Here is a 22,789-nt window from a genome sequence, read left to right as displayed (position 1 = left end):
TATCTATCTATCTATCTATCTATCATCTATCTATCTATCTATCTATCTATCTATCTATCTATCTATCTATCTATCTATCTATCTACCTATAACATCCTTATATATTTTATATAATCTCTAATTAATTTAAAGCCATTGTGATGCTTACAATGAATACCCCCCCCCCCCCCCCCCATGACTCTGGACAGGTCCGCTCTTTGTGGGGGCAGGTGTCACCTCCTGTCTGATGGTGGGAGACAACTACAGCCCCCAGCTATGAAATGGTTGTAGTTGCATTACATTGGGGCCCGCGGACGGGTGTGTGTATGTCATTACTGATACTGTAGTTATAATAGCCCCTTAATTATAGTAATGTGATGCTTCTTTGTTTCTATGAATCAGGCTCCTAAATCTGGTAATTGAATTCATCATTGTTAGGGTATGTTCACACGGCCTATTTACGGACGTAATTCGTGCGTTTTTGCCCCGAATTACGTCTGAAAATAGCGCCTCAATAGCGTTGACAAACATCTGCCCATTGAAAGCAATGGGCAGACGTTTGTCTGTTCACACGAGGCGTAATTTACGCGCTGCTGTCAAATGACGGCGCGTAAATAGACGCCCGCGTCAAAGAAGTGACCTGTCACTTCTTTGGCCGTAATTGGAGCCGCTATTCATTGACTCCAATGAATAGCAGCGCCAATTACGTCCGTAATGGATGCAGCGTTCAAGCGCCTGCACATGCCGTTACGGCTGAAATTACGGGGATGTTTTCAGGCTGAAACATCCCCGTTATTTCAGCCGTTACGGACGCTGTCGTGTGAACATACCCTTAGTGAAGAGATTGTACATAGTAGCAAGCAAAGTGGGCACAAAATGACTGCCTATCAGGGTTGCCATCCCAACTTTTTCTTTGATGAGATGATAGATGGATAGATAGATAGATAGATAGATAGATAGATAGATAGATAGATAGATAGATAGATAGATAGATAGATAGATAGATATGTGATAGATAGATAGATAGATAGATAGATAGATAGATAGATAGATAGATAGATAGATAGATAGATAGATAGATAGATAGATAGATAGATAGATAGATAGATAGATATGTGATAGATATGTGATAGATAGATATGTGATAGATAGATATGTGATAGATAGATAGATAGATAGATAGATAGATAGATAGATAGATAGATAGATAGATAGATAGATAGATAGATAGATAGATATGAGATAGATATGAGATAGATAGATAGATAGATGATAGTGTCTGCCTGTGGAATAAATGTGCTAATAATTGTCTCTTCTCTATACTGATGATGCAGAGTTGAATTTGTCACTTTGATGCACACGGCCATGCCCTTAATCACGGGCACGGCCGGACGTTGACAGCCGCGGGCCGCAGCACGCATTTTCGGGCCGTTATCCCATACAAAGAATGGGAGCACGGCCTGTAAAATACGAAAAATAGGACATGCTCCATAATTCCCAGCACGGACACCTATCCATAGCGATACGGATAGTTGTCCGCGGCCAATAGAACAGAATGGGTCCGTAATTACAGAGATTTTTTACGGTCGTGTGCATGTAAAAATCTGTAAACATTGAAGGGTGACAGTCATTAAAAAGTTGCCCCAAAAGTGACTTTAATGAAATGTCCCAGTTAGACTGGAAACCCCACCAGTCCTGAAAACTGATCTATGTCGACCGTCAATAGGAAGCGGCCATGCTTGAGTACCCCCCCCCCCCCTCTTATTGGAATGAGTGGGAGTTGCTGGTTTATGTGACTCCCATACATTACCCCAGTACAGCCGGTGCGGTTTTGCTTGGCCTCTTGGTCTTGTTGTAAACCTCTATCTCCGTTTAAAGAAGTGTCTCTCTTTCTGTTGCAAAACTACAACTCCCAGCATGTTAAGCTGACAACCAGAGGCTATTACTGTTTAATTAACAGTAATTCTCTGTGGTCTTTCCCAATTAAAGGAACATTCCAAAGCCAATACATTGTGTTATATGCCTAGTGCAGAGACTGAAGGGGTGGGGCATGACACAGGGTTTTTTTTATGTGGTATTCTTTGAATCCCTGTGTCATGCTCCGCCCCCTCAGGCTCTGCACTAGGCATATAACACAGTGTGTCAGTGGTGCTTAGAGTGTCTCTTTAAAAGTCAATGCTCCTATTTTTTCTAAGGGCAAAAACCACCAAAAAAAACTACTGTTGTGATTCTGAATAATTTTAAAGGGCATTTCCCTTTCATTAAATCAACCTTTTTTTTTAAATTGATGGTCGCCCTTTTAGGAGATAAGCCTTTTTTAAAATGATGGTCACCTGGTGGTCACCTGGTGGGTCCGAATTTAGAGACCCCCAGCAATCAGCGGTTATCAGTGCGGAATGTTGTAGCTAGACATTTTCCCTGCAGAGGCCTCTACAGGGGAAATGTATTATTACAGTCAAATGAATGGCTGACCACAAGGATGAGTTTGAAAGCGTTTGCCACCCATTGTGAGCAGTCTGCTGCGGCTCATAGAGGGGGGTCCTGATAGGGTGACCCCCTCTATGATGTCCATATGCCTTAATATGCAAATCATGACACAACCTCTTTAAAACAAAGAAATCTAGTTTTTCCTCTCCTCTCCATTCCTTTGTTATATCAATTCCAGGGAAAGCTGGGTGACAATATGTCTCTGTTTACAGCTCCTATTCAAAGAATCACCACCTGCTCCTAGAAACTAAGTAGATTTCCCCTTCAGGACCCCTGGAAAGCTGAGTGACAACATGAATAAATAAACACCAGATCACCATCTTATTCTTTTTTTTTTTTTTCATTTTAATTTTAAACAAAAATATATAAAAGTGTATCATAAAATAGTTTGTAAACAGAAAATGTGCAAATCATACATATATACAAAGCCTCGTTGCACGTTGCCCTACCAAGTTTTAACCCTTTAGCCACCAGAGAGCCTAGCAAAGCTTTGTCCTCCAGCAACTAAGTGGTTAAAATAAATAATGCAAATCGCATACTCGTTTTTAAACCCTTTGGGTTCACCAGGGTTCTTCTTGTGACCCCTATATATATTCAATCCCCTTCAAGGACTAAATGACCCCACAGTGTATTGCTTAGAATAATTTTCCATGCAAGAAGTGGTTGTGTAGTTAGGAACATATTAACAAAGGAAATGATGGGTGCGTAGTACATTGTAATGGAAGTATTGCATTTGAGTCATAAGTCCATACTTGGTCTGCACCAGATTTCAGCAGCTGAGCTTTAATGTGGTGGGACAAGTCCCTGCTTGGTCTTCACCAAGGTCTCCAGATGGAACTGGCAGGCTGAGGTGGGCTTGGGGCTTGTGGTCTTGGCACTGGCTGGTTGGGAGAAGAACAGAGCATCTCTGATCTCCTGGGGCTGAGCTGAAGGACAATTCTTGGGGTGCTGTTGACTTTAGCACAGGGGGATTTGGTACAGTCTTGACAACAAAGCTCTGGGTTCCTCTGCAGATGATCTAGAAGACGAGTGCAGGTCTCTCCGGCTATGGCATTGCTCTTACTGAGGAGACCACTGAGACGTTCTAGACAAGCTCTGTAGCCCTCTCTGTATTTTTCTGTAGAATCTACAAGAAAAAAAAAGAACACAAATTTGGTTACAACTCAACCCAAGAACCATGTCTATTGTTCAGCAGCTATGAATTTACAACACCCATATTGGGAATTCTGATTCCACAAAGACTAGGGAACCACCATAGGGTTTAATTATTATTATCTTTTTTATTATTATTATTATTTTTTTTTTTTTATCAATACCCAACAATCTATCAACTCCCCTGGTAAAGTGCCAAGATAGAACTGAGACAAAACTTGTAAGGATAGAACATGGACTTACTTTGTGTCTGCACAGGAGGGATGTCCTTGAGGAAACGAACTGTCATCTCCAGAATATCAGCTTTTTCTAGTTTGGAGTATCTGGAATTCTATGGGAGAAAGAAGAAAAGAAAAGGTTACAACCTAGAATTCAACATGTGGCTGATGTACAGGATTATGTATGAAATGTATCAATTATGTATCAAGTTTAAGAATTGCACTTACATCTTTTCCAATCAGGGGCAGGATGAGTGTCTTGAGCTGGTTGAGGCTCTCATTGATCCTTGCTCTCCTCCTTTTCTCCATCAGAGGTTTTAGAGTCTGCAGAATAAAGTGAATCATTTGGTTAATATCTAGTTACATCTCTCATCAGGAGACTCATCGTGAGAACAAGTCAGTACAGATACAATGAAGGATCCAGGCTCTCACCTTTCTCAGCTCACTGGATTCTTTGCTCTTCTTCTCAGGCTTAGACTGGTAGCTGGGAGCAGATTCAGAGATGATCATGCTGGGTGCCATGACTCCGTGACAGGCAGTGTTATCACGCTGTGCTGCTGGTAAGAGGTAGTGTCTGGACTGGGATGCTGCTGTGCTATTTATGGGAGCTCCTGGCTGAAACTCCACCCATTCTGGGGGACACGCCCACTTATTTTCCCTCCTCGATATGTAATTATTCCAAGAGCCATCTGTTCCAGACAGGTAACCGACTCCACACTTGTATGCAAACATAGAATAATAAAAATAATCATAACCCTAAACAGAAAAGATATCAATGTATTAAAATGGTTTAAGGAAACCAACCAGTAATGCAACATCCACAAAGCAAAATATCCATCACTTCTATCTATCTATCTATCTATCTATCTATCTATCTATCTATCTATCTATCTATCTATCTATCTATCTATCTATCTATCTATCTATCTATCTATCCCATATCTATCTATCTATCTATCTATCTATCTATCTATCTATCTATCTATCTATCTATCTATCTATCTATCTATCTATCTATCTATCTATCTATCTATCCCATATCTATCTATCTATCTATCTATCTATCTATCTATCTATCTATCTATCTATCTATCTATCTTATATAATATATCTTATCTCCTTATTTAGTCTTAGATTGTAACAGATGCTCAATGTATACACAATTAAATTCGGTTTTCCCCAACTATGATGAATAAAGAAAGGATCCAACGTGACAAAGGTGCACATCTTCAGTTTCCACAATTGCTATTATTATTATAATAGTCTTTGTTGCCTGCATTGTCCTAACACTGTATGTATAATGTAATAATAAGGAAAGTGCAATGTGTAATATACCATGTATTGCAACAAACACCCTGGAAAAGTTTCGAGGGAACAATTCGTATGCAAAACCCGACATCAAGGCTTAATTTGACTATAGTTAACATCTGCAAACACACGAGGCTTATGTGTATTGCAAGATGTGTAGAAAATCTAACACAAGCTATTGTGGTATACAAGTTATATATATACAAAGATGATAGATAGATAGATAGATAGATAGATAGATAGATAGATAGATAGATAGATAGATAGATAGATAGATAGATAGATAGATAGATGATAGATAGATAGATGCTAGATATTCTTATAATATTCTATACTCCGCTTTATCTATCATCTATCTATCTATCTATCTATCTATCTATCTATCTATCTATCTATCTATCTATCTATCTATCTATCTATCTATCTATCTATCTATCTATCTATCTATATCTATCATCTATAGTTATAAGAAGTATTTTAACTTGGGACATGTAATGTATATAATAAATTTGCAACCAAAAAACAGCTTGGAAAACATAAATCCCCTAGACAGGTAATTGCACATGGGACTTACACCCCCAAGCCAAGCTACTGTATTATGTGAGCATATGGGGGATACATTAAACAGCTCATGTGATTGGCTGAGGGACTGCTGTACACAGAATTGATGATTGCATCCTTAATGAGTTTCATACAAAGTATTCTCAGTATTTTATATTGTCTGCATTTATGTCCCCTAAAATCCAGGAGAGTGGGGGATGGGTTTGGGTTAATGTGACATATGAAGGCTTCAGCCCAACAGTAGGTTTAACAACAAGAGCAGATGTGACATCTATGTATGTACATGATTGTGGCATTCATAACCTGGATAGAGACCACCAACTGCACCTGGCTTAACTCTCCTCCACTAGTTCCTGTTGCTGTTCCCAGGCCTCTGATTGGCTGTTTGGGATGCTATGTTATCCCTGTCCTCATCAGGACCACCTCTATATCCTCACCCCACCCCCTCCCCTGTCTCTTGTTATGTTTGAATTTTCAGTTGGGATTTGACTATTGAAATAAATATTGGCTTGGGTTCCCCATCTGGGGGGTCAATGTTTAAACACCCCCCTTCCAATTTGGGTAACAAAGTAGCAAGCAGCTGGCAGGGTGTCATAGCTGGATTGGTGCTACTTACAAGGCAGCCTTTGTCCTTCATAAAAAGTATGAGATGTAGTGCAAAGTTTGGCTTGGTTTGGGATTATATACAACCCATAACAGCTAAACAGCATCCCAAGCTGTAATTATCCTGTATTCCCACAATCCACACAAGCAAATGACTACATACTCATTCTATGTCTCTATAAAATCAGGATGGGGTGATAAAATCTCCACTGTACTATAGGATTTGGGTTGAGGCATCGAGAATCACATCTGTATATGGATTATAAAGTATTAGGGTGGTAAACAGAATTATAATGTACTCATATTCAACATTTACTACTATATAGATGGTCAGAAATATTATATATAAGCAATACAAGAAGGGGAACAGAGCTGCAGCAGTAGAAAATGTGCTACAATAGTATTATAATATCCTAAACGAACTTTATAATGTCCTATAATGGTATTTTATGTTATATTGTCCTGTAGTAGCATTATAATATCCTACACGAATATTAAATTCGGCATTATAAAATACTACATGTTGTACAAGATCATTAATTATATGTTATATTTGAACACTAAAACGCAATATAGGTCATGCACTATCATTATACTATGTACTATAGAATTATATGTATTGATTACATCGTCCTATAACAACATTATAGCGTCTTCTAACTGTATTATATGTTATATTGTGGCATTACATGTTATATTGGCATTATGTGTTATGTTGGTACATTATATGTTACATTGGGACAGTATACCTCACTACAGGGCATGTATTATAGCATATACTGTAGTATTATATGTCTCTATTTGTTGCACAGTAGCATTATATGTTGTATTGGGACATTATACTTCGCTACAGGTCGTGTATTATAGCATATATTGCAGTATTATATGTTACTACATGTTGCACAGTAGTATAATATGCTATATTGGGGCAATATGTGCACAGTGTTACTATTTGTTGCACAATATAATTATATGTTATATTGTGGCATAATACCTCACTGCAGATCATGTATGATACGATGTACTATAGAATTGTATGTTGTTCTTATTTCTTGTTACATTGTTGCATTACATGTTGCTACTTGTAATCTGTGTTTATGGTTGATACATTAGTAGAAGTAGTCATATTTCCATGCTTAGCACAGAGGGGATATTCCCTTACCAAACAATATATAGTTTTATTACAAATCGTATTTTTTTAAATTTTATTATACTAAAATGAGTTTTCTTTACACAATACATGAGGTTTGTTGTATCTGGGTCACCTCAGCCTCTGGTCATATACATTGTATTCCAGATTACATTGGGAGACTGGGAAGCTGCACGCGTCTGACACACTTCAAATTCCCCGCCACCCCCTCCCGTCGGCCCACTGAGACCCCCTCCCTGCCCATCCTCCCGCTTACACGCTTCACAATCCAAACTTTTTTCCATAGCAGCTTTTTTGTTCTCTGTTTAAATAAACACATTTTGGCTTGGCTGCTCCATCTGTTGTAGACGAGACAAAGGAGATCTGTTGTATATATTTATGATTATTTTAAGGGGGGGGGGGTATAGATGGTCTGAGGGGGGAGGGGTGGATCAGATCAATTGGACAAGAGAATTTTCTATACCTTGCAAAGTCTATTCTCTACAATGTCCTAGTTGCCTGGAGGGCGAAGCTGAGTATTTCATGGGTGATGAGTGTTCTTAAGCTTTGTGCAGATATTTCCCTGTGAATTGCTCCTATTATTATTTATGTTTTAGTATTTTCTCTTCCAGGCTTTGAAAATCCAAGCATCACATATAGTAGGGACATCTCTTCTGGATGGTCCTCAGTCTGACCAGATGGAGAGAGCCAGGAACCTTCTAGCACCAGGTACTAATGCTATTTGTTGATTTATGTTATAACATAACTATGTTTTAGATGATGTATTATTGTATGGTGTGCACATTGTATTAATAGCTACATAAAATATCTACCTGGCTTGGGTACAAGAATGCAGCACTGGATGCGGGGTCTGGGTGCTCAGCCTAGTGTGTCGTGATAGAGAGGATGCAGCAAGTTGAGTGACTTAATTTCTATATATTATTATTATTATTATTATCATTATTATAAATATTATTATTTGCTCCTGTATTGTTGGATTTAAGATGATTTATTATAATATATACTATTGTTTGTATTGTCCTGCAGCGCTCTGACTGCACTGGATCTGCACGCGCTGCCAGTGAGGCACGAGCCACTCCAGCCTCAGCAGCACGCGTCGGGAATGAGAAGCTGCCACTAATTATCTGCACAGACGGAGCCTCCACCCTGCGTACACCCTGTACTCTCCTGCGTACACCCTGCATCATACGCTTCAGCTTCGACCATGTATCTTTATCTCCAGCCTTCATCATGTATTCTTCTCTGCAACCTCCACTATATATCTTCATCTCCAGCCTCTACTATGTATCCTCATCTCCAGCCTCCGCTATGTATTCTCTTCTTCAGCCTCTATTATGTATCTTAAACTCCAGCCTCCTCTCTGTATTCTCTTCTTCAGCCTCCACTATGCATCTGACTTCAATTACTGCCTCCACCATGCATCTTAGTCTGTTGTCTCTATCATGTATTCTTCTCCGCAACCTTCACTATGTATCTTCATCTCCAGCCTCCACTATGTATCTTCATCTCCAGCCTCTACTATGTATCTTCATCTCCAGCCTCTACTATGTATCTTCATCTTCAGCCTCTATTATGTATCTTAAACTCCAGCCTCCTCTCTGTACTCTCTTCTTCAGTCTCCACTATGTATCTGACTTCAACTACTGCCTCCACCATGCATCTTAGTCTATTGTCTCTATCACGTATTCTTCTCTACAACCTCCGCTATGTATCTTCATCTCCAGCCTCTACTATGTATCTTCATCTCCAGCCTCTACTATGTATCTTAAACTCCAGCCTCCGCTATGTATTCTCTTCTTCAGCCTCCACTATGTATCTGACTTCAACTACTGCCTCCACCATGCATCTTAGTCTATTGTCTCTATCATGTATTCTCCTCTACAACCTCCGCTGTGTATTTTTATCTCCAGCCTCTACTATGTATTTTTATCTCCAACCTCTACTATGTATCCTCATCTCCAACCTCTACTATGTATCCTCATCTCCAGCCTCTACTATGTATCCTCATCTCCAGCCTCTACTATGTATCCTCATCCCCAGCCTCTACTATGTATCCTCATCTCCAGCCTCTACTATGTATCCTCATCTCCAGCCTCTACTATGTATGTTCATCTCCAGCCTCCGCTATGTATTCTCTTCTCCAGGCTCCACTATGTATCTTCAACTACTGCCTCCACCACGCATCTTAGTATATTGTATCTATCATGTATTCTCCTCTGCAACCTCCGCTATCTTCATCTCCAGCCTCTACTATGTATTCTCTTCTTCAGCCTCCCCCATTCATCTGTCTCTATCATGTATTCTTCTCTGCAACCTCCACTATGTATCTTCATCTCCAGCCTCTACTATGTATCCTCATCTCCAACCTCTACGATGTATCTTCATCTCCAGCCTCTACTATGTATCTTCATCTCCAGCCTCTACTATGTATCTTCATCTCTAGCCTCTACTATGTATCTTCATCTCTAGCCTCTACTATGTATCTTCATCTCCAGCCTCTACTATGTATCTTCATCTCTAGCCTCTACTATGTATCTTCATCTCTAGCCTCTACTATGTATCTTCATCAACCAGCCTCTACTATGTATTCTCTTCTCCAGGCTCCACTATGTATCTCCAACTACTGCCTCCACCATGCATCTTAGTCTATTTTCTCTATCATGTATTCTCCTCTGCAACCTCCGCTATGTATCTTCAACACCAGCCTCTACTATGTATGCTTTTCTCCAGCCTCCACCATGCATCCTAGTCTCTTGTCTCTATCATGTATATTCCTCTGCAACTTCCACTATGTATCTTTATATCCAGCCTCTACCATGTATCTTCAGCTCCAGCCTCCACTATGTATACTTTTCTCTAGCCTCCACCATGCATCCTAGTCTCTTGCCTCTATCATGTAATTTACTCTGCAACTTTCCCTATGTATTTTCATCTCCAGACTCTACTATGTATCTTTATCTGCAGCCTCCACTATGTTTACTCTTGTCCAGCCACCAACATGCATCCAGTCTGTTGTATCTATCATGTATTCTCCTCTGCAACCTCCACTATGTATCTTTATCTTCAGCCTCTACTATGTATCTTCATCTCCAACTTTTAGTATGTATCTTCATCTCCAACCTCCACTATGTATCTTAATCTCCAACCTCCACTATGTATCTTCATCTCCAGCCTCCACTATGTATTTTCATATCCAGCCTCCACTGTTTTCTCTACTTCAGCCTTCACTATGTATCTTCATCTCCAGCCTCCACTACGTATACTCTTCTTCAGCCTCCATTATGTATTCTCATCTTCAGCATTCACTATGTATTTTCATCTCCAGTCTCCACCATGTATCCTAGTCTCTTGCCTCTATCATGTATTCTCCTCTTCAACCTCCACTTGTATCCTCATCTCCATCCTCCGTCCTCTTCACCAAATTCCACCTTGAGTCCTCCTTTGTTCTACCAAAATCTTGCCCTGTATCCTAGATTCCGCACCTTCCCTATATCCCACACTATCTTTTCTCTTCTCTATCCTGTATAATGCACCCTGGCTATAAACAGTAATGTCCCCAATGCGCTACTACAGCCTGTACTCTGCACTTTATCGTCTATCTTTTTTTTTTGTCTTTTTGAAAAAAAATCAGCACCTCCTGAAATGTCTCCCCTGCATCTATCCATCCTGTATTCTGCACACTGTCTATATCCTGCTCAGTGTCATCTCTCCCTTTCTTGTCTATATTCTGCACTCCCCTACATCTTGCACAATTTCCACTGTGTTCTGCATTATTCCATCTCCTCCTGTATTCTAGATAATCTCCTCTCCAGCCTACAGTATATCTTGTATTGTCTCCCTCCACCTTTCACCATGTAACCATCACTATCTTCTCTCCACCTCTCTACAATGTATCCTTCACTGTATCTTCTCCCCACTATATCCTGTTCTTTCTCTGCTGCCTATATCCTGGACTTTCTCCATTCTTCTCCATCCTATATAGTATTACTATACTACTCTTCTTTGACCTCTTCTCTGTACTTTCCCTACATTACTTTTTTCAGTCCCTGGTGCACTATATCCTCACATAATCTTTGTAACCCCCAATCTGTCTATAATCCTTCCTCATTTATGATACCCTAAATCTGCACTGCATGTTCTCCTCCTGTATACTCTCCTGTATACTCTTCAATCTGCACACTTTCTTTTTTGTAAACTGTATTATGGTTTCCTCATCTTTTATATGATTATTGTATATATCTCAACCTATATCAGTTTGCCTGCATGGTATAGATTGTGAACTCACCTCTCCTACACATAGACTAGATATGTTTTGTTCCATCTACTATTTACCTTGATGTGTTTAGTACTGTATGTGTATATATATATATATATATATATATATATATATATATATATATATATATATATATATATATATGTTCCTGACTAGCTCATCATATCAGGTTCTCATTGTTTCTCATGTATTCTTAGCCTGCAGCCCATGTTTTTTTTGTGCTCTTCAATATGGATTCTTGTGTTTCACCAGTTTTTTTTTCTTCTCCTGGTGTGTTCTCTTGCACCTCAATATTCTTCTCAATATGCTTCTCAGGCCTCCTATGGAACTGGTTCATCGACTTATTCTTCTCAAAGCACCTCAGGCAGTTACTAGAACCTCATACATTTCTCCACCTACCTGTCCTGTATTGTAGGTACTCCCCAATGTGACCTCATATAGTCTATCCTTTGTTCCTCAAATGTTCTTCTGGATTGGTATCTCATATATTCTTCTAAAACAGCACCTCAGCCATTCTCAACCATAATGTTGTCTTGTTTGCGGCTAAAATGTTCTTTCCAGACTTCACCTGGTGTCATGTTCTACTCAAATGTTTTAGGTTCTCCTCAATATGCTCCTCACACATTCAACTCATCCATGAATTCTTATGATCTAAGTTACTCTCAATCTGTATGCTAAATTCCTCTTCATCCTCACTGTCAACAAATGTATTTCACCTTGAACCTGATACAGTATATTCCTTCCAGTCACCTCATATATTGTTTTTGTTCTCCTTCACTTTTTTTTTCACATGAATCCATATTTATTATATATAACTTTTTACCTTGTTAACTTCTGTCGCTTCTGTCACTTTTCTTCTGCATGTGTTTGTCCTTCTGTTGTGAAATTGTTTCTTGTTTTTTTTTTAGATCCTATTACTACACCATAATGAGGTGCCACCTTGTTGTCTTTATATAATTGTCCTACACCCTCCTGTCATTCTTCCACCCTCCTCACACCTATTCTTAATTAATATCAATCCACACCTGACACCTCACACTGGCACACAACCCTGACATCCTTACCTGTATGGGCACATTCACACGTGGCAGAATTGCTGTGGACAGTCCGCAGTGGATTTCTGCAGCAGCCGTTTTTTACATTTGTTTCTATACATTTTTAGGAAAGTTAGTTCAGACGTTGCAGAAAATAACTGTGCAAAAATTAGGCTGCGGTGCAGAATTTCCCCTCCGCAGCATGCTCATGACGTTGCGGAGAAGCAGAATTTCACTGCGTATTTCAGCCTTTGCAATGCAAAAACTGAAATCTACAGCAAGTCCGCTGTGATTTCTGCAACGTCTGAATTACCTGTCAAATATGCAAATGTCTGTGCAGATTCGTTGCATAATTGCCCCAAATCTGCACCAACATTTGCAGCGGAAAAATTCCGCCACGTCTGCAAGTGCCCTATCTTGTCTTACTTCTTTACAAGCATTGAGATGTTTTCATAAATTAAATGAAAGCCTTAATTTACAACATGGAAGCTTTGATGATATATTCGAGGTTTCTGGTTGTCTATGGTTTAAATTCAATGTTTCAGATCCATCTTTGGCTAAACGTCTGCCATATGGTGGAGAGGTCCCCATACACATTAGATCATCAGCTGATCCCCCCAAATGTGTTTTAAGGATTTCAATGGGTTCATTCACAGAGGTAGGTTGTAGGTATTTTTGTTTATTTATTTTTCTAAATGTATCCAATGTTAGCATATATTCTCACTATGTACCCCAAAAATGTTATATCAGAGGCACCCCAAGCTGCATGAGAGCATTTGTTCTATTACTTCAGGCAAACCCACCACATGAGGTCAAGAATGTCTTTACTAAGGACATGGCCAGACGTAGCGGAATTGCTCTGGAATTCCGCTGCGGACACTCCGCAGCGGAAATCCGCAGCGGACCCGTTTCTCCATTGCCTTCCACAGCTTTGTGGTTGGGTTCGTTTGCACGTTGCGGACAATTCCGCTGCGGAGCATAGGCTGCGGTGCGGAATTTGGTGTCCGCAGCATACAATGGTTGTTGCGGAGGTGTGGCGGACTGTTTGTGGACTCATTGCGGAATTTCTCCATTGACTTCAATGGAGATTCTAAGTTCCGCAATGAAGTCTGCAGATGTAATGTAGATGTTATGTGTGCTGCGGAGCGTATTGGTTTTTTAACATGACATTTCTTCATTCTGGCTGGACCTATGTATTTCTAGGTCTACAGCCGGACTGAGGAAGTCAATGGGGCTCCCGTAATTACGGGTGACTACGTGTGTGCACCCATAATTACGGGAGCGTTGCTAGGCGACGTCAGTAAATAGTCACTGTCCAGGGTGCTGAATGAGTTAAGTGTTCGGCAGTAACTATTTCAGCACCCTGGACAGTGACTATCGATCACAATATACATCAACCTGTAAAAAAAAAAGAAGTTCCTACTTAGGCTGGGTTCACACGTGGCGGAATTTCACTAAAATTCCGCTGCGGACACTCCGCAGCGTTAATCCGCAGCGGAGCCGTTTGTCCATTGACTTACACTTTAATTTAGCAGTGTTCGTTTAGACGAGGCGTAAAATTCCGCTGCGGAGCATAGGCTGCGGAGCGGAATTTGGTGTCCGCAGCATGCTCTGTCTGTTGCGGAGCAGTGGCGGACTCATGGCGGAATTTCTCCATTGACTTCAATGGAGATTCTAATTTCCGCAATGAAGTCCGCAGCTGTCATGCACATGTCATGTGTGCTGCGGATGTGTCTTGCTTTTTTGACATGACATTTCTTCATTCTGGCTGGACCTATGTATTTCTAGGTCTACAGCTAGACTGAGGAAGTCAATGGGGCTCCCGTAATGACGGGAGCGTTGCTAGGAGACGTCAGTAAATAATCACTGTCCAGGGTGCTGAAAGAGTTAAGCGATCGGCAGTAACTGTTTCTGCACCCTGGACAGTGACTACCGATCACAATATACAGCAACCTGTAAAAAAATAGAAGTTCATACTTACCGAGAACTCCCTGCTTCTGTCTCCAGTCCGGCTTCCCAGGATGACGTTTCAGTCTAAGTGACGGCTGCAGCCAATCACAGGCCAATAACAGGCTGCAGCGGTCACATGGACTGCCGCGTCATCCAGGGAGGTCGGGCTGGATGCCGAAAGAGGGACGCGTCACCAAGACAACGGCCGGTAAGTATGAAATTTGTTTACTTTCACTAGGGAAAGTGCTGTCCCTTCTCTCTATCCTGCACTGATAGGGAGAAGGGAAGCACTTTTCCCGCAGTCCGCAGCAGCTAGTCCGCATCAATTTACTGCACATTTTGTGCAGATCCGCAGCAGAATCTGCAACGCAGATTCTGTGCGGCATTGATGCGGACAGTTGCGGAGGAAATCCGCCACGTGTGGTCATGCCCTTACCGAGAACTCCCTGCTTCTGTCTCCAGTCCGGTTTCCCAGGATGACGTTTCAGTCTAAGTGACGACTGCAGCCAATCACAGGCTGCAGCGGTCACATGGACTGCCGCGTCATCCAGGGAGGTCGGGCTGGATGCCGAAAGAGGGACGCGTCACCAAGACAACGGCCGGTTAGTATGAAATTTGTTTACTTTCACTAGGGAAAGTGCTGTCCCTTCTCTCTATCCTGCACTGATAGAGAGAAGGGAAGCACTTCACATAGGTCCAGCCAGAATGAAGAAATGTCAAGTTTAAAAACCAACACGCTCTGCAGCACACATAACATCTACATTACATCTGTGGACTTCATTGCGGAACTTAGAATCTCCATTGAAGTCAATGGAGAAATTCCGCAATGAGTCCGCAAACAGTCCGCCACACGTCCGCAACAACCATTGTATGCTGCGGACACCAAATTCCGCACCGCAGCCTATGCTCCGCAGTGGAATTGTCCGCAACGTGCAAACGAACCCAACCACAAAGCTGTGGAAGGCAATGGAGAAACGGGTCCGCTGCGGATTTCCACTGCGGAGTGTCCACAGCGGAATTACAGAGCAATTCCGCTACGTGTGGCCATGCCCTAAGGGTCTGCTCTTGACACTCAAAAATGTGTTTGTTTTTGCAGGTTACCCCCAAATAGTGGCATGGTAATCAATAAAAGCATCTTATGTTGATTCATACCATGCCAATCATTAGGAATGTAAACTTGTGTATTCATTTTATGCCATCTTAAAATATAATTAAAAGGCTCCTGAATCCCTTCAATCTTAGAAACCCTTGGGGTGTACCAGGCTAGGGGATGGGTTTCCTGTAATTACAGGTTCACACAGGTATCATTTGCATATCAGGTCAATTTATTGCATACTGTGGTTTAGAATATGGGTACAAAAGGAAAGTAACAAACCGATACACAATTTATAACATATACAATATGATCCACATCTCAACACAGCAGTCGGTCTGAACATTTGTTTAAAGTCCAAAAACAACTGTTCTGGGATGATCGAGAACTTCAGTGCTGGAAATTGTCATCTTGGTCAGAATAAGGACAGACTATTACTCGGTGCAGAGATTTGTGAGTGACCCTTTCAGACCTCTCCCCTCCCCCATGCCCTGTGAACCTCTATGTTTCCCCTTTACATCCAGGGCTGCTCACTCCAGCATGATTTCACCTACACTTTCTAGTGTCATTTAAGAAAAAAGTAAAACTCCAGCGATCCCCTCTCCCTCCAAACTTAAAACACGCAACGCAGCTGTGAGCCTATCTATCTGTCTGTCTGTCTGTCTATCTATCTATCTATCTATCTATCTATCTATCTATCTATCTATCTATCTATCTATCTATCTATCTATCTATCTATCTATCTATCTATCTATCTATCTATCTATCTATCTATCATCTATCATCTATATATCTCATGTCTATCTATCTTTGATTTTATGATTTTACATAGGACTGCAGGTGTACCTTTTTTATTATTATTATTATTATTATTATTATTATTATTATTATTATTATTATTACTACCTAATAGCTCGAAAACAAGCTCAGCTTTACTATCTATCTATCTATCTATCTATCTATCTATCTATCTATCTATCTATCTATCTATCTATCTATCTATCTATCTATCTATCTATCTATCTATCTCTCATATCTATCTATCTATCTATCTATCTATCTATCTATCTATCTATCTATCTATCTATCTATCTATCTATCTATCTATCTATCTATCTATCTATCTATCTATCTATCTATCTATCTATCTATCTATCTATCTCTTTCAATAACATACATTACACCCCATATTTCTGTATGACCCTTTCTGCCCCCTAAACTCTGGCACACTTGCATTTTGTCCACAGAACCCTTTGTGTTTCTAGAATGCACAATTGTGGAATGTAACTCCCATCAGACAAGCAGTTACTGCACAGCAGCTGTAGACTCAAATGCTCCATCAATATCATTTCATGGCTGTTTTAATTAAGATTTAAACTTTACTACATGAGGAGAGCTTAGGTAACGGCTGAATCCCCCGTGTAATCTCCAGTAATGAGGGTATTGTGTGCAGATAAGATTCCCACCCCTGGTCCTGGTCAATGGCATGATGAGACACGAGAGCCACACGCGTCAAGACAGAACAGATGGAGGGGAATAGGGTGCACAGTTCCAACCCCACCCCACAACACTCATGCCCCATCCCACAGCCCTCATGCCTGAGACCTCATAGCTCATCCTTCAACCATCATCACTGAGTCTAGATTGTTTTTTAGCTCGTGTCCTTCAAGACTGTTTACTGCTCATAGACGTCACATAAGGTAAGATATTATAAGTGATACTTTACTGTAAGTTTTGTGAAACATAATAATAATAATAATAATAATAATAATAATAATAATAATAATAATAATAATAGTAATATGATGATGATGATGATGATGATGATGAAGATGGTTGATGCCAAGATGCTGAGATGTAGTGAGAAGAGATCATTGAATGCATTGGGGCAAATTAAATTAGGCAAAAAAAGAACTATAGTGATCTTGTCACATAATGGGGGAGAACTTATTGGGGCTCAGATCTGATGAAAACTGATAGGATCTATATGCATTCACCTGAATGTGAAGCCTTCTGTGTATTCAAGTGTCACCTCTATGCTCATGTACAAAGGTTACCATTGAAGAGATGCACATTATTTGGGCTTTATCAAAACTCTTCAAGTTTCCTATTAATTGTAGTTTTCACATTTTGTTAGCCCCCACCAAGAGTAGTGTAAGGATTTCTAGGTGAAGCCCCTCAATCTTATATTTATTCTCCTTGATTTAAAGGCTATGTATACTTTTGCTGACATATTTATTCCTACTATGCATCTTAAAAACGTACAAATAATCTCCGTTACAAAATCTCCTACCTTTTTGTGTGTACAGCTCCCATGCAGACCTACGAGACTCAATACTATACTACAGACTACACGATTCCTGGGTGTAGTCTGTCTCTGCATAGTCATAGTAACTTCCACCAGTCCCCTTATTCTTTCGAACGACAAGAAGTAAGGGGCAGAAGGGAGTTTGAATGTTTGGTCAGACTACACAGTTTGTTTGTAGTCTGTTACCAAGGAGACATATAGATCTTCATAGCATCTGTGCACACAAAAGTGTTGGAGGTTTTTAATCAAAAATATTTGCAAAGTTGCTTCATTTTTTAAATCAATTACACTGGAGCAATAATAATAATAATAATAATAATAATAATAATTAATAATAAAAATGGTGGCCTCCTCAAACTGTATAACTGCTGTTACATGGAGAGAACTGTCATTTTCTTTCCCTAACTAACACAATTTCAGTATCCGAGTCAAATAAAGAAAATCACAGTGACCTCAGTGCTTCCCCCATGTCACACCATGGACAGGAATACCTAAATAAGATGTATAGTGTGAAGACTTCACCAAACAGCACCCCTTATCTCTGCTTCCTGGACCCTTTTAATGTGATAAGAGTGGAGTGGGATATTTGGGGGCATTTTCAGGTTTTGAGTAGGGTTAGTCTTCATGATCTGTTCTGATTCACTATAACATCTTGAAATTGATCTTTGTATAGACAATAGCTTCCTATAGGTAATATCAGGTAGGCACCAATCCGTTCAACTACTCCCTACTGTTACATTTGTCCAATCTCTTCTATTGATACTAGAACGACGTCTTATCCTCTCTACATATGCAGAAATCGAAGTAACTACTATCCCTACTACTACTACTACTACCACCATTTATCTATGTATTAACTGCAAACTTATATTTATATGTATTATTTATATCCCCCATAGTATCACTATTACGTTCAATATGGGTAAGTGTAAACGCTCAATAGACTTTTTTTGTATTAATTTTTCCCAGCTCTATTACACAGGTTTGCTTATTGTTACAGGTTGAATATCTTTCATTTTCCCAGGTAAGTGCTTGCCGTTATACAGCAATATAAATGGTCAAATATGCCCACTACTATAATCTCACTACAAGAAACTACTAGAAATGTGGTGCTTACATATAAACATAAACTACATAGATAACATATACACTATATTTAATAGAGGGAACATTGTAGTTAAGGCTAGGATCACACACAGTTTAGATGCAGTTTTTGGCTCAATTTTTTGAGCCAAAGTCAGAAGTGGATAGAAAAGGAAGGAAAGGTATAAAGACTGATGCATCTCCTTTCTTTTGTGTCCACTTTTGTGTTTGGCTTAAAAGACGGAGCACGAAACTGCCACAAAAACTGCATCAAAACTGTGCGTGTGTGATCCTGCCCTTAAGTGGAGAATATCTTTCCGTGTAAAAGGGCCCTGATTATGTTATAGAGGGATCCAAATCTAGTTCAGCAATATCCTCATCCTGATCATCATTATCATATTATATATTTTAGCATTCAGATATATAGCGAGCGTGCTGCAAGTGGTATAAGTCACGATCCATTTCCTGATCTTGTAAAGTAAAAACGAGTATATTACTTCTTATAAACTGCTATTATTCTTCATCTTCCTAGGTAAAATATTACGATTTCTTGTCATTTGGTTATAGAGGGATCCATAGCAAATCTAGTTCAGCAGCTGTTCTCATCATTACCTTTATATTTTACAAATCAAATATGTAGTGAGCGTGCTGAATAAAGTATCAAACCATACATTGACGGATTAAAGTCCATTGACGGATTTTGTCAAATAAAAGTGAGTCCTAACCAATATGTATTTATCCACATGGTATGCCAAGGCTTGGATATGGGTACATTTGATTACCTTCTATATATTGAGATAAAGATGGGGCACCAGTGTTTTAATATGGTTAGAGACGATACAATGGATGAGGATGTTTTTATCACCAGTTGCTGCATTTTCCCATCAAACATATCTTGTTTTTTTTTTTTTTTATTGTGGAGCGCTAAATATCACCAGCGTTATTATTAAATAGAAAATGTAATCCAGGTTCTTGATGTTATGTGATATTCTGTGGCTTCAGAGACGATTCCATATGCAGTGGCCATTTCATATATCATTATAAATTTACTATGCATGCATGTACCAAGACAACTGTATGGCTGATCCCCTATATAAAGCCTTGTAGGTAGAAAGCGAGTGGGAGACAGATACTGCTTTATGGTGTGGTGAGCATGTCCATATCAGATAGATAGATAGATAGATAGATAGATAGATAGATAGATAGATAGATAGATAGATAGATGGATGGATGGATGGATGGATGGATGGATGGATGGATGGATGGATGGATGGATGGATGGATGGATGGATAGATAGATAGATAGATAGATAGATAGATAGATAGATAGATAGATAGATAGATAGATAGATAGATAGATAGATATGAGACGTACACACAGTGCACGCGTCAGGCTGAGGCTCTGGTTACATTGATCCACCACTAATTGAATGGAGAGTGATCTGGATGAATGAGGATGAGGCATGAGGTTTGCACGCGTCTCCTACATCAACAGATGGTTCTGAAACGATCTTACTGCTCATTAGATGTCACTGAAATCTTGAGAGAGAAGAACAAGAGACAGGCAGAGATAAACAGAGACAAAGAGTCAGAGATAGAGAGACAGAAGCAAAGAGAGGGGGAATTAGACTCAGAAAAGAGTCGGAGACGAGAGAGAGAGAGAGAGAGAGAGAGAGAGATCGATGGAGACTGAGGGAGACAAAGTGAGAAAAGACAGAGAGAGGTAGACTGAAAGAGAAAGAGAGAGGGAGAAAGACAGACAGACAGACAGACAGACAGAGGCAGACAAAGAATGAGAGAATGCGATACAGACAAGGAGAGAAGACAAGACAAATACAAAAAGAAAATGAGAGAGACATACATAGCATTACTACATACAAGCTACAGGTGTAGCAGTGAGGACTATATATAGCAAGCATTTATAGCTGTGATGTGTACTAGATATATGTAAAGATCTATCACGAAATGGATTATGAACAATCTTCGATAGGACTTTGCAACTGGGTCCTCTGCAGCAGGCTAATAAGGAATGATAGGGAGTAATATGGAGCCATACATTATATTGCATCCCCGTATACCTATATAATGACAGTGTATTCAGTCTTTGTGGTCTGTAACGCAGTATAGAACAAGCTGCCCATTCTTACTATGTTCAGGGGGGTGAACAGATTTGAACATAGGGGGTAAATAATCACGTGACCCGGGCATTGAGGCAGATGGGTCATATAGCGTCCTTTTTCCAAGTAGTGACTCCACCTCTCTAAGTCCCGCCCACTTCCCTACTTATTCTGTAGACATTATTTCTGACAGCTTGGGGGTAATACTCATATCCCACCTGTTATCTCCATCATTTGTCTTATTGTAAGGAGAACAAGGTGACTGAACACCATCTGCCTGTAAAAGTATAAGAAATACATCTACTGGATAATGATGGAGGAAGAGTATAAGGGAGGCGGAGGGGGTACAATGGGGAAGGGGCTTGGCTACACTCAGGAATCGGGCTGAGATAATACTCAGTACCAGGTCAGGCTACAATCGATTATACATTGTGATCGCTGTTCACTGCTTTAGTGGTACTGAAAGATTGCGATTTCGGTATTTCTCATACATTCACTGCATAACTTCTGGCTGCAGAGTTACTGTCATGTATTAGGCTTTACTGTCAGTTTAGTAAATTATTCAGTGGTCTATGGGAAGAAATGTTTTGTTATCTATAGGTTACCTGCTGTGATGATGTATTGTATATGGGGTGTGCTCCGTCAGTGGTGTTCATACTATACCATTACCTCATTCATACACCCCTAATTTTTGCCGTATATTCCTCTTCATTGTGTTTTCTGTCTTGTGCCTACCACTTGCATAGTTCTCATCATCATGTCACCTTCTCTCCTCTGCTATGTCTCCTCGACCTTCTCCTCTCTATGTAGGTCCCAATTCCCATCATGTTCTTCTTTTTATTATTGCATTATCCCTTCCACCTTTTTCTTTTATTGTCCCCTCCACTATCTCATGTAAAGGTGACTTGTTGACCTTCTCTGTATTTTCTCTATCTTCTCCTCTCTATATAATCCCCATCATCGTCTCTTCTCTGTATTTTCTCTATCTTCTCCTCTCTATATAATCCCCATCATCGTCTCTTCTCTGTATTTTCTCTATCTTCTCCTCTCTATATAATCCCCATCATCGTCTCTTCTCTGTATTGTCCATATCTTCTCCTCTCTATATAATCCCCATCATCGTCTCTTCCCTGTATTGTCCATATCTTTTCCTCTCTATATAATCCCCATCATCGACTCTTCTCTGTATTGTCCCTATCTTCTCCTCTCTATATAATCCCCATCATCGTCTCTTCTCTGTATTGTCCATATCTTCTCCTCTCTATATAATCCCCATCATCGTCTCTTCTCTGTATTGTCCATATCTTCTCCTCTCTATATAATCCCCATCATCGACTCTTCTCTGTATTGTCCCTATCTTCTCCTCTCTATATAATCCCCATCATCGTCTCTTCTCTGTATTGTCCATATCTTATCCTCTCTATATAATCCCCATCATCGACTCTTCTCTGTATTGTCCCTATCTTCTCC

The 22,789-nt window shown here is 40.0% G+C and overlaps 1 protein-coding gene across 1 annotated transcript; it reads right to left on the bottom strand.

Moving 5' to 3' along the window:
* Positions 1 to 2,867: 2,867 nt before the first annotated feature.
* On the bottom strand, positions 2,868 to 4,385 carry HES2 (hes family bHLH transcription factor 2). Its single transcript, XM_075840741.1, has 4 exons — positions 4,269 to 4,385; positions 4,065 to 4,160; positions 3,862 to 3,949; positions 2,868 to 3,592 (listed from the first exon to the last, which is right to left on the bottom strand). Exons 1-4 carry the CDS (start codon positions 4,356 to 4,358, stop codon positions 3,282 to 3,284), a joined length of 585 nt encoding a protein of 194 aa, XP_075696856.1. The 5' UTR covers positions 4,359 to 4,385; the 3' UTR covers positions 2,868 to 3,281.
* Between the last annotated feature and the right edge of the window lie 18,404 nt (positions 4,386 to 22,789).

Source organism: Rhinoderma darwinii, chromosome 10, assembly GCF_050947455.1.
Source record: "Rhinoderma darwinii isolate aRhiDar2 chromosome 10, aRhiDar2.hap1, whole genome shotgun sequence".
In the NCBI taxonomy this organism is placed as follows: domain Eukaryota; kingdom Metazoa; phylum Chordata; class Amphibia; order Anura; family Rhinodermatidae; genus Rhinoderma; species Rhinoderma darwinii.
Note: the sequence above shows the minus strand (reverse complement) of the source record. Positions and strands in the feature narration are given on the sequence as shown.